This window comes from Amphiprion ocellaris, chromosome 8 (assembly GCF_022539595.1).
Source record: "Amphiprion ocellaris isolate individual 3 ecotype Okinawa chromosome 8, ASM2253959v1, whole genome shotgun sequence".
Taxonomy (NCBI): Eukaryota; Metazoa; Chordata; class Actinopteri; family Pomacentridae; genus Amphiprion; species Amphiprion ocellaris.
In genome coordinates, this window is record NC_072773.1 from 14062262 (window position 1) to 14075935 (window position 13674).

The 13674-nt window shown below is 39.7% G+C and overlaps 1 protein-coding gene across 3 annotated transcripts in view; it reads left to right on the top strand.

Moving 5' to 3' along the window:
- Positions 1-12956, top strand: part of chchd6a (coiled-coil-helix-coiled-coil-helix domain containing 6a) — a 105560-nt gene extending 92604 nt beyond the window's left edge. For all 3 annotated transcript variants that reach the window (XM_055013212.1, XM_055013211.1, XM_055013213.1), the window contains one exon: positions 12302-12956. Coding sequence is in view for 2 of the 3 variants with exons in the window: in XM_055013211.1 (XP_054869186.1) it covers positions 12302-12325 (24 nt within the window). In the remaining variant the exon portion in view is untranslated. The remainder of the gene's footprint in view (positions 1-12301) is intronic.
- Positions 12957-13674: the final 718 nt, after the last annotated feature.

Genomic DNA, 13674 nt, shown 5'->3' on the forward strand with positions numbered 1-13674 from the left:
TGGGTGGAACAGGGCAAATGCAATTTTGTGAAGGAAGAATGAACCAGGTCATGTACAGAGCTGCTCTTGAAAACAGTCTTCTTCCATCAGCTGGAAAACTCTTTTCTGCCTCCAATGACTGGATTTTCCAACAAGACAATGCTCCTTGCCACACGGCAAGGTCAGTTAATGCCTGGATGGAGAACCAGAACATTGGAACCATGCCTTGGCCTGCTCAATCACCAGATCTAAATCCAATTGAAAACCTGTGGAAAATAATCAAACACAACCACAAGCCCAAAAGCAAAGCAAAATTGTTTTATGCAACAGGAATGGGCTGCTGTGACAGAAGAACGATGTCAGAAGCTGGTGGAGAGCATGCCAAGACACATGGATGCAGTCATCAAAAACAATGGTTATGCAATCAAGTACTAACTCCTGTGTGGATCATGTGACTGAAACAGAGAAAAGAAAACATGGAATGCAGTGTTTTTGGCAATACAATGTCATAGCAATTGATGGAAGAAGAGTGATTTTGGTTATTATCAAGAATACCATGGAAAATGGCTAGATGTCAGCTCTGAAACAAAACTCTTATGAGCTATTTTTGTTGTTATCATTATATTTGTCCAAACAACTGTATGTTTAGTTGTACCATGCATTAAAATGAACTAGAAATTTAAGAAAACAATGGTGGTCTAATATATATACATACACACACACACACACACACACACACACTGCCCTGCCTCTCTCTTCAGTGAGGACCATTACAGTACACACTTCCACTGTGCTTAGCCACTGTTTTGATACGCGTTGGACTTTCTCTTACTTTGTCCTTTTCTTTGAGAGATGTGACACTTGTCTCTATCTGCCACAAATCTTTCTATCCCAGTCCTTCCCCTCTCTCCTCTTTCTCTGTGTTTTCCTTTCCCTGTCTTTTGTTGCGGTGAAGTGTGCGATCGAACAGCACATCAAGCCAAATCCAGAGCCTCTGTTTTCTCTTTCATCTGCTTCGTGGCCCCTTGTGGCCCTCAGACGCCTCAAAGCTTTCAAATGAGGGAAGAGTCGGGGGTGTGGAGACATGGAGGGAGGGGTAGAGTTGAGGGTACTCACAATTACCTCCTGAGAGAGGCATTTTCACCAGCCTTTGTACCCGTCGCTCGCTGTACCCTGACCTTTCTGAGCGCCACCACTCCTGTCGGCTCACGCCACCAGACCCCCTACTCGCTCTCCCACTGTCTGCGGTCTCCGATGGGGGTCCCAATAATAATTCAACACAGCCCTGCATTGTGTTCTGTTGAAAGAAAACCTCAGCTGTATAACCAATTGGCACACTTAGTTTTTTTTTTCTGGGTGCACACTACACCAATATTCTGATCAGCATTTTATCACCCCCGCTTGCATGTGCTTAAGAAGAGGTTTTGTGGAACCAAGACCACCAACTGGGATAAGAGAGGACAACAGCAGGGCTCTTACGGTAGGTTTTTCACTGGCTTTTGTCGCCACAAAGCAGCCATAACATTATCAGAACAGTCCACTTTCTCCCGGCCTCTCTTTTGTGTCCCGTTGTCACTCAATCCGTCTGTCTCTCCACTTCCTCTTTTTCTTCATGATTTGAAGCTTGCCATTCCTTTGTGATTGCTCCACAATTCACACCCTCCTAAAGAGATCGATTTTTTTTTTCTTCTCTAGCCTTTTTGTAAATAAATAAATACCAATGTGTTATTGTTTGCTCCCAGAGCTATGCTGACAAGTTCACTTTCATGTGAAACTTCGAAATTGCTTTTCTTTTTTATAGCTGCACTGCAGGCATTTAAAATTCTTTGTCTTGCAAATGTACCAAAGACAGATTATTATTTGTATTCTGCTTAATAATGACCTGTGAATTTATCATTTATCGTGTTTTTTTTTCTTTTTCTAATTTTTTTTTGAAGTGTTTTGTTCTGTCTTGTAAATCTTACGTCTTTGTTTGTGCTTCCAACTGACCTAATTTAAAGTTTTGCCTTGCAGTTAGTCTGAGCTCAGCATCTACTTGAGTGGCACATGTGACCACAACCTGTCAAGTTCGACTAAATGGGGGGCGGGGTAGTAGTAGTTTATTCCAGGTGACTAAGGGTGAAAGCAAGGGGTGACACCCTGGACAGGTCACCAGTCTATGACAAGGCTCCACATAGGGACCAACAGTCACACTCACATTCACACCTATGGACAATATAGAGATACCAATTAACCTCAGCATGGTTTTGGGCTGTGGGAAGAAGCCGGAGAACCCGGAGAAAACCCACACATGCACAGGGAGAACATGCAAACTCCATGCAGAAAGATCCCAGGCCCAGGTCAGGATGCAAACCGGGGATCTTCTAGCTGCAAGGCAACAATGCTTCACACAGTATTACTTATAATAGCCCCCAGTTACTGTGATTGCACTGCTGATCAATCAGTAATAAGCCCAAAGGATGAACTTTTTCTTACCTCTGTCTTTTTCGTTATGTTTGTTTATGCCAGCTTTTTCTACTGCTATATAATGCATGTCATGCCTAGTTAAGGTTGCACACTTCCTCTCAGTTCTGTAAGTGGTGAGGTATCATGAAGATTTTATTGATACTCATATCAATACTTCACAGTACTCTCATTGATAATCTGGGTCTAACATTTAGAAGTAAGGCCACCAATGCTCAATGTGCCTTTTATTCATTCATCTCGCTCCTGGTACATTTACCCTCCTGTTAAATGCACTAGGAGGGAGAAGGAATTAAAGGTTGATTTGCGGTTGCTGTTTAATTTTTTGTGTGGGTGAGTTCTACTAAGGACACTGTGAATCTTACATGCAGTTAGTGCAGGAAAAACAACCTCCGGATTGAGGCGCATGTGTTAAGAGTAATGACTCAGTACGTGTACAAATGCAGTTTAGATGCTCAAAACAGGTTACACAGTGAGTGTTACCAAGCAATATGTGATATACTTCAAAGCAAAGAGTTGCTGAAGGTTTATACACTGTAGCACCACTGTCCGCTGCACTAGAGTTAAGATTTGGCAGTGTAACAGTGTTGTAGTGTGACGGTGTGAGTCAATAACTATGCAGTTATTTAGACTGATGACTGCTCTGTGGCAGCTAGCTTTCCAACAGACAGGGGTAGTGCCCATTTTCAGTGGTTTAGTTCTGATGTATTCACACTGTGGGTGCATTTACTGGACTTGAGTATCCTGATTTCAGAAATCTAGATGACCTCCTATCCTGGTTTTGAAAAACGTGATTATGCTATTATTCTGGAGTACCCCAAAAGAAAGCTGGATGCAGTCGCATGTGTATATTGCATGATAGACTTATCCAGGTTTTCCTCAGCTGTGAAGTACCTGTGCAGGCTTCAGGCACTCTCTTCTGTAATGGATCTGGTCCTCAAAGTGTTGTTTCATCAGGCCTCATGAAAGGATGTACCCTAAATTTTCTCCACTTGGGGTCATTGAACTCTATCACTACAATCCTATCCCATCAGTTACAGTTGCATATCTTCATCCACCACTCTTAAACCCAGAACTACACAATGGCAGCGGTCAAATAAATTTATAGCTCAGATAGCAGTCACAAGAACGCCAGATTGAATTGCTGGTTTATACAGCACACAGTAATATTTAACCAGATGCCAGTATTTATCTGTATTGGTATATGAATAACCCGAGATATAAATAATCAGATTTCCCAATGCTCCATGTAAACTCTATTTCCTGGATATGGTCAAAATTTGGTTAAGACTCAAAACGGAGATATTGGATCACATGTTAACAATTGATGATGAGGTTGCCTAGCAACAGTGGTGATATAAGATGCATACAAACCGGAAGAGACAAGCAGTGTGTGGTGACCAGAGACCATGGAATGTCAATGAAATGTAGCACTGACAGGCAAAATATCTTTTGATGACACAAAGTAGGCAGATACCAAGTTAAATTAATCTCAGTTTTGTGGCGATATGACTAAGACATCTTCCAATGGAAGACAAGAATAATGTTGATTGGCAGGATGTCAAACACAACACAAGGGTTTTGTTCTTACTACTTCAACCATATCAAGAAAGAAGAGAAGCTCATCATTGCAGTCTTTAACCAACCTCAAGTGAACAACTGCAACTCATATGAGGACAAAAATAAAGAATGTGACACGAGTCTGCATTTCTAAAATCATTGGCATATGGAAAGTTTTTTGTCTAAGTTAGGTAGCTCTGCAGACATGCCTATGTGTGAACTAATACATAACTGAACAGTTGCACTCCCTGAGCCTAGTTTTGCTGGAGGTTGTTCTTCTCAATAAAGGGAATCATGGAATCCAAAGGAAACATTGGATTTGTTAGGTTTCTCTGTATACATTTTGTAAGGTCTTCACCTTACTATATGAAGTACCTTTAGATGGCATATGTTGTGAATTGATGTGATATAAATAAAACTGAATACAGTAAAGCCAAAAGAAATTAAATCTGGACAAATTGTGACTATTGAAGCATAGATAGACTAGCCAGTTTCAGTCTCAAACATTTAAGGTGGGAAATGTACAACAGGGTTGCTTGGCAACCGGAGCCGGGAGTGACCACTTGCAAATAACTCTCTACCACAAAGTAATGGGCAACAAGTGAATCACTTCATATGTGGGTGAAGCTTTTTGCTCAGCCTATAGGCAGCCAAAGGTCAGAATGAGAATTCTAAAACAATCACAAAAATGACTACCACTCATCTGATTGACTTCACACTCAACACTGTACTTCCTGGTGTCCTCAGTAATACACCCACCAAGTTTAAAGTCACTTAAGTGTAGGTTTGCTGAGATATGCAACTACACACACATTCACACAGAGATTCTTTAGTTTCTGAGTTAAATTACCCATGCTGCAAGGGGGCTGATCATTAATTTCAAGTCAGGTAAGATGTCTGTTTTAAATAATGTTACATGTGAATCAAAATGTCAGTCAGATACTTCCATTTCTCTTTAGTATTTAGTCCAGTATTATCTTCATGTTAACCAGTTTCTGCTCCTGTTAGGGGGATACAGATGCTGGAAACCCACAAATTAACATATTTCACAACAGAAGAAATGTGCAGATTGAAAAGTTCTTATTTTTATTGATGTGTCGTTTTATCCTGGCTTGTCATCATTTTGTAGGAATTTCTCTTTTGCTTTTGCTAATATTTGTAATGTAGCTATTTTTGTAGCTGGCACAAGAACCTGATGTCCTTAAATTGCCAGTGTACTGATTTAATAACTTCAGAAACCCCCTCCACCCACAACCACCTTTTCAACATCAGATTAGCAGGGCTGTGTCCAGTCAACCCTACAAAACTCTGATTGCTCAGTTTTCCCAATGGAAGCAGCAGGACTAGAATCAGGCTAATACTTCACCCCTCTCTGGGTAGTGTGTAAGACAATAAACAACAGCACATTGGAGGAACATCACAAACCCTACGACCTGACCACAGTCAGGTAGAAAAGGATAGTGTCTCATGTAGGTATTTGCTGTTAAGATGGTAAATCTCAACTCTAAACATTTTTCATAACTTTAAATAGCAGGGATAGCACAAGTCGGTTCATAAATGTGTGTGATCCAATGAACTTTGATTGTTGATTACTGAATTTGACTACTTCTTTTCAGAATTGATTTGCCTTTTCAGTTATGTCAAGCAAAAATGACCACTTTTACCTCCTTCTTGAGTGATGATGGTACTTTCTTCTGTTTAAACTCATTGTAAATGTGATATGTTTGTTTTTATGACTAATTAAAATATTCAACAGTTTTCCTCGCAGTTTCTGTGGTATTGATAGAAGTGGAGGGCAACTGATGATCAAGGTTGTCTGAAATGAACTTTGTTAGTGAAGCCAGTCTTTATAGTACGTGTTCTCCCCCACATTCCTCTCCATCCCTCAGTAGTGGAGTGGTCAGGCCTGTCAACCACAGAGCCTCAACCTATCACCTGAGAGCCCCAGTTGCCTGCCAGTCATCATATAAAATGGATTTTCCAACTGAGTCAAGGCTCCCAAGCTGGGTTCTGCAGAATGGAGAACAGGCAGACTTCTGCTCTTCTACTTCTCCAGACTTTTTATTTGTTTTTCCTCTTTCTTTCTCCCACAGTGTTTGGCCCCTGTCCCTCTTCTTCTCTCTCCAGTACCCTCATTGTCTCTATAATCTGCTGGCCAGAGCTACATGCAGTGAAAATAGGCTCATTGTAAAAGACCAGACTAGTAACCATGTGTTATTGGCAGTGTAATGTAAAGTCAGCAAGTCTTCATAGTCAGTGACTACTTTAACCCAGAAGTAATAATCATTTAGAGAAACGAGTGGGAAATCCATTTGTTTGTTAGTTTGAGGCTGGCCTTCTTCTTTAAATGAACAAAAGAATCTGACCACATGTAATTTGCATGGGATGGTAAACATGAAAACAGGAACTTCTTATGTTGATGCACAGAGCAGCTGTCTTTTGTGAGAGGGTAACCATAATACAGGTTATATTTGAACATGAATGCATTTTCATTTCAAGCTTTCAAATTTCTTTTAAGTAGTGTTGAAATTATCCCTTTATCTTGACAAGCAAAGGAACTTTTATTTTTACTTTTTATGCTATACATGTGTCTACTTTTTGTTTTTTTCATAGAAAATATTTCTTTCATTTTTAAATCTGTACAGAGAATTACTTTGTAGTTCTTTATTTTTAAAGCTGCGTATGTCCACAGCTACATATTAGTTACATTCTTTTGAGCGTGATAAATTATGATTGTATAGGTAAACAGTCATCGAAGTGGAGGGTCATCACATCACCTCCAACCCTTCACTGCTTCTGTTCGTACTTGCATGAAACTCACGCTTTCACTCTTATGAGTGGTCAAGAGTGGCTTTACTTTCAAACAAGCACACATATTTTGTGTTGCTTTATGTCACTTTCTAATCCGCAATTGTGTTCATAATCTGTACTAAAAAATTTCCAGGCTTTTCTCTAAGTTTTCAGTGAACTGACTAGATTCAGGGGGGTGATTTAGGGGTTTGACATTGTAGTCATTCAGTTAAGTTTTTACTTAATTTTGTAGTTTGTTTTTTCTTTTTTTCTTTTTGTCATTATCCTTACTATTTTTGTAGATTAAAGCAAGTAGAACGTATTGTACTGAAAGTCAAAAGCCTATTCCTTTCACTAAAAATAATACATCAAATTATAGACCAGTTAGCCACAATATGAAGACCACTGACAGGTCTCAATAACTTTGATCGTCTCATTACAGATCAGTGTCCATTTGGGAAACCTTGAGTCCTGGAATTCATGTGGCTGTTACTCTGACACATACCAACCAACTCAGGAAAACTGATCATGTAACAGAAAATTTTTTTATTTACAAAAAAGAAACCAAACCAAAATCCAACACAAGGCAAGCTTCTTAATTACAAAGCTGATCCCACTATATCAGAGCCCTTTAAGCACAGCACTGATGGGTTCAGGCAGAATGCGAGTCACCAACACAGCACTGTAGCATCTGATCTGGCCCACTGGCCATGATGATCAGGGTGGCTTGACTTTCAACAGTCCCCACTGGTGCACCTGGCCACTCCTGCTGGGCGTAATCTAAAAAAAGAAAAACAGAGAAAACACAACCTACCTTACCTACACACAAACACACATCTTGGAACGTAGCACATTGTTGCAGATCAAGCACATCCCCAATGTCAACAGCACTCTCACATAGCAACAGTCTCCTCCAGCAGAACAATGCGCCCTATCTTAAAAAGCAACTGTTTGGGAATGGCTCAAGGAACACAAACAGGAGCCCAAGAAAATAACTTGTCCTCCAAGCTCCTCACATCTCAACCTATCCCAGCATCCCAGCGCCAAACACTACAGGACACCCCCAGAGGTCCCATGTCCATGGAACCTCTGTCTGTGTCTGTTTTGGTGGCACAAGGGGACAATATCTAGAAGGTGATTTTAGTGTTGAAGATTTAACATGTTGTATTAGGGTCATTCCGCATCAATTGACCGAATGCCCCATGCCTGCCCATCTTCAGTTTGACAGAGTTTTTCAGAAGTAATGAATATTGATTAGCTGACCATGTGTAAAATCTGGGGTCATAGGTAACATTAATTTTTGAGTTAAAAATTCTTGGGTGGGGTCCTGTCTATTTTTGTGCTGTTTTCTTCATGCTAATCTGTGGAGCAATGTTTGAGTGCTGTAACTTGAGAAATAATGTAGTTAGAGTCGCCAAAGAATTGCGTAGGCTTATTGATATGTACGTAGGATCGTCAATGGTACAACCCTGCTATTCTTCATGTAGCATAACTCTGCTAGTTAAGGTAATTCAGGGCATGAATATTTGTGTAGCTTAGCTAGCAATTTCTTTACTTGTAAAACAGGCTGCATTAGCTTTTTCTTCTCTTTTATTGACTGCCACTATTGAAATATTGCCTAGCATATAAAAGTTGATACATTTTCTTCTTTGATGAGACACACTTTAAAAATGACTTGCAAATTGCTTGTCCAAGTCGATGGTTGTAACTGCCATCCAGAAAAATATCCAGTCAGCTGTTTGATTAGCTTGGCAATAAGCCTCTCTTATACACTAATCACACAAATGTTTCATTATTCATTTAATGTTTTTTCAGCATTTAAATTCCCAACATCATTTCTGTATTAATTCCAGTATGCTGCCTAAATTCCATTCTACATGCATTCAGCTTAGGGTGCTCTGCGAGAACACTTAGGCAAGTCATTACTACGGAAGGGAAAATTCTGCATTCACTGAAGCCAATTTAAAACATTTTTTATTAAGATAAACATTTAAGGCATTGTACTATGAATAAAGGAAGGTGGGCTCAAGGAACAAAAAGATTTAGGATACAACAGTGCAGGAGAAGAGAAGTGAACAGAAGAATAGAAAAGCAGCAGGAGGTGAAGAGAGGAAACCAGACGGATCAGTCATATTGATCATTCTGCTCCGTAAGTCTCTCGGTGGTTTTAATGGTTTGACTTTCGCAGCTGGAGTGAAATCTGCAATGCTTGGAACAGATACCACGCGTTCTCTACACACACATGCACATACATTATATGCATACACACAGCCTCTGTCTCTCTACCAGCTGGCTTCAGGTCAATGCACCCCTGCCCTCAGTCAGTTGAGCTCATTGCATTGTTCCACATGAGCTAACCCTCTTCCCTGCTGTTGTCCAGCCTTTGAGGCCAAGTGGGGCCAAGCTCGATCGTTTCTTCGAGCAGCACACCAAAGCAAATTTGCAAGAGATTTTGGTGTTTGCTTGACTCTATGATAAATAGACAATAAATTTAATAACTTCATTAATTACCCATCATAAACCTATATTGAAAAAATGGACACCAACAAGAGAAATAACCACTGATTACTTATTACAGTTCATTGAGAAGAGGAAATGAATGTCCTTCATTTGATGTTCAGAGGAGACATTTTTTTCAAAACCAAACATGCCAAATTGATAGTGATGCTAGAAATAAAATCCAACTAAAATACTCAGCATGGTAAACATGACCTGCTAAATGTCATCTCTATTAGCCGTGCCCAACGTTGGCACTTAGTACACAGCATGGACTCCTAGTCTTGCTATTTAAGTGACACAGTCTGTCTTTTGATATATTTATGGGTTTTTCAGTCGGCATTTGATGTTAATTCAACTTTAAGTGTCACATGTTGCCACAATGTGCCCTTCAGTTTTTCAACTCCTGGTTTTCGTCTTGCTCTAAATGGGCTGTTTCATTGTTTGTAGCTTTAAATACAGTTGAGATGCTGCTGTCCATGCCCCCTTCATGAAGACGACTCTCTCTGTAGGTCTGTGATTGATAGTACGGACAGCTTTAAACTTTCTCTCTTAGTGATCATTTTACTTGGAAACAGATAAATGTTGTGCTTGTTCACAGCACAACTGTTGTTTTTCCACTTATGTGTTTGCAGCTTTGTTGCATTAGCCACACAATGTTCTAACACTAAGGACTTTCCCATTGTTTTGATGACATTGCCATCAAAATAAAAGTAATCCTCTGGGTCTTCAGTTCATCTGATGCTGGGCATGCATGAAGACTCTTATGTTCACTCTTGTAGCCAACAAAAGAACATTTGGCATGCTGTAGGGGATTTTGAAAAAAAATTAGGTCAACGACTGTTGGTTCCTATGTTTACACATCGAAATAGAACAAAATTCTTACTGACGTGCAAAACTAGGAGGCCGTGTAGTTGTGTGTGTAGAAGTGGCTAGAGGAATGGGAGTGGTAAGTGTTTTAATGCAGCACAGCCTTTTCTTTACACCTGCAATTTTATAACAACCGCAATCACTATATGAGCCCTTTAACATCTCCGTATGTGTCCACATGATTTGCATGGTGTAATATAAAAAGCACAACGTTTAAAGCATTCATGAAAATGGCAGCATATTAGGCAACAAGTGAACATTTTGTCCTCAAAGTTGATGTGTTAGAAGAATGTTACTTTGACACGTTCTACCTACCTAAGCGTTGTTGCAGACCATATACACCTTTTCATGGAAATAATATTCCCTGATGGCTGTAGCCTCTTTCAGCAGGATAGTGCACTGTGCCACGAAGCAAAAATGGCTCAGGAATGTTTTGATGAGCACAACAACAAGTTTAAGGTGTTGACTTGGCCTCCAAATGACAGTTTAATAACTTGTGCTCCAAGGTTGTAGGAACAGGTCTGCATGGTAGAAAACCTCTACTCAAACTGGTTAGTTTGTTATGTGACATCTCTCTCAGAATCATCTTTCAAGGTCTTAATTGATTTCATGGGAGAGCACACAATTTGAGTGAAGCACTCCTCATGACACATAAGACAAGGTCGTACAGCTTGGAACCTTTGTGTCAGAGCAGCTGTCTTCTCTCTGGCACAGGATGTTGCTAGAGTTTCAAGGTCCTCATTGATCTTTGGTTGAAGGATGGAGATTGCATTGCATTGCTTTGATCAGTTCCACGTAGCTGTTTCCAAACAGGTAGTCTTGATAGACCACGGCTACTGAATGCTCAAGGTCAGTGTGTCTGCCTCAAAGGAACAGAATATCTTCATGATAATACAGTGGGGAAAAGCCACAAATACACTAAGCACATTTTTATAATGGTGTCACCATTACAAAGTGATCTGTATGTTTAACACAGTGGATATTATACAAGTAGAGAGCTGCAAAAGCAACTCTTTTTCCTCATATTGTGTAGTCTGTCGCTGACTTCTGGCGCAGCTTTGAATTGTTAGGATTTCTCAAGAAGTCACAATTTTAGCAATGCAGAGCAGCTGCTTGGAGGTGACTGCTGGTTAACATGTAGTTGTAAATGGGTGTGTTTTTGTCACTGTCATATTTGTGCTGTTGTCTAGCAACAGAAACACAAAAGGTGAAGTGCCTCCAGCAGCATTGACTGCAGCAGACCAAAGGCTGGAGCCAAAAGCAACTAATATCATGACACAACAATTACGCAGGGATACTGAAAAAAACATCTCTTATCATGACTAGAGGTTATGAAAATATATGTGTCAGCCGTGGCAGCTCTGGTGAATATGGTTGAAAAAGTACATTGTATACTTTTGAGGCATTTTTAGAATCATATGCATCTTGCAACTCTTCTTTGTTATGGACGGTCTGTACGCTTTGGTGGAAACTGCTGATTTGAGAGAATAGGAAAAAGAAGATGTTTGAGTATGCTTGAATCTGTTAATGTGTTTGCCCTCGTCTCTATGTCCTATTGGGCTGCTTACACACAAACCAAGCATGAATCTTGTAACCACTTTGTGGAAGGTTGGATGCTGTTTGCAGAGTGTACCAGCTGAAAAAAGTCTGGCAGTTGGAACCCAATTGCATTAGAATTTTTTTGCAAAATAGCAAAAATTACTAATGTGTTTTTATCAACGTCAATACCCATGCCATAGTTGGAATGTCAAAACTATCAGATATACTACTAGGTATGTCAGCTCTCTAAAATCATAGCAAATGCCAAACATCAGCACACAGGCACCTCAGGCAAAATTTCAGAAGTTCTCATGTTATAGTCTACCTCCAGTAGTTTGTTGTAATGTGGTGTTTTTTTTTTTAAAGCCTCTGGAGTAATGCTGTTGAGCTGAGCAGCATTGGTCCACAGGTTTACTTCTCTCCATTCCTGAGATAATCCCTGCTATTACCTGACCTGACCTTTCAGTTGTGGTCAGTTAAAGATGGCAAAGTGCACAATGATTGGGCAGTCTTTGCATCTAATAGCATTTTAAAGGTCAGAAGGTGTGGTAGATGTGCAAATGGACTAATTCTCTCTTTTTTTCGTTTCTTTTTATTCCCTCAGAACCTGCTGGTCAACCATGGATGAAGAGTGGGAGTTAAAGGGTAAAGGAGTTATTTTACAAAGGCTTTTATTGAGGCACAAAGAGCGGCACAGATTGCATTCCTGCTTTCATTTACCAGTGTTCATTTGCTTTTAGCATGCCTTGTTTTCAGAACTTTTTATTACACTATTTATCCACTGTATCATCCATTAAAGTTGCTCTGTTATTTTGCACTGCTATATTATACTGGAAGGTTTTTTGAAAAACAAAAAAGAGTGTGTGCATCAGGTTCACGGTCTAAGTCAGGGCACTTTCATTTCAGTCATTTACAAGATCTGCAAGCAGTATTTGTAAGACTTGACATGTAAAAATGCATTCAGGGCCACTCCTCCATCAGCTGAATGTAACATTCAGCTTACGTCGAAACCTCTGCAGCTTTTGAAGGAATGAAAAGAAAGAAAAGAATATCAGAAGTGAGTTGAGTAGAGTGCGTAGGGACCGTCCTTGTTTTGATCCCTGACTGAAAGAAGAACTGATTCAGTTTTATTTCTTTTGAGTTTTAAGGTTTTGTATTTTTTGAATGCCACAGGAATAAGCTCAGGTAATCCTGGCCATGACTTTCAATCATCAGACCTGTGATGTACTACATGATTTTATTAAACCATTTACATCCTGTGACAATCTAGTTTGTGTCTTCAGTTTTTCCTCCCGAAACTACACAACCAATTTATTTGTGTTTTCAATTCTGTCTTTCACTCTCAAAACTCAAGTACATTTAATTTTAATGGTGCAATTTGATAATTACTCAAATGAAATCCATAATTTTTCAACCTATACTGATGGTACTTCACAAAATAATAATGACATGAAGTGATTAGTTAGCAACAGCTGCTCTACACTGCTGAATTGTCTACAGACCAGGAACTGAACAAGATGTGGACAATATGCAGTTCAACGTCTGAAAGATTTTAAAGTCAGGCTGCAACTCATGGCATGCTCAATTTTATGACGAAATTGTGACAGTGAAAACCATACTGCCACAATTAGCAGCTTTTCCAATAAATTAATTACTTGTCTTGATAACATAAGAGTGTTATGACTAAGGGAGAGATGTTTTTAAAAGAGATTAGGAAGGTGAGGCAGATGGCCTCATGGAAAAATCCAGACATTGGTTTATTCAGAGATGTAGATATTAAAAAGTGTGATATGTTCCATTCAGTGTCAGTAACCAGATTTCCATGTGATCCGCAGCAGTGGATTTGTTGCAGGATTGCAATCATGTGATCATCAGCAGGCAGCTGACGTAGTGTTCACTTGTTGTCATAGTTACAGTGACGCCGTGCTGCTATCTCACGATACAGAAAACTTTAACAAATCCGTGGATCCAGACTAT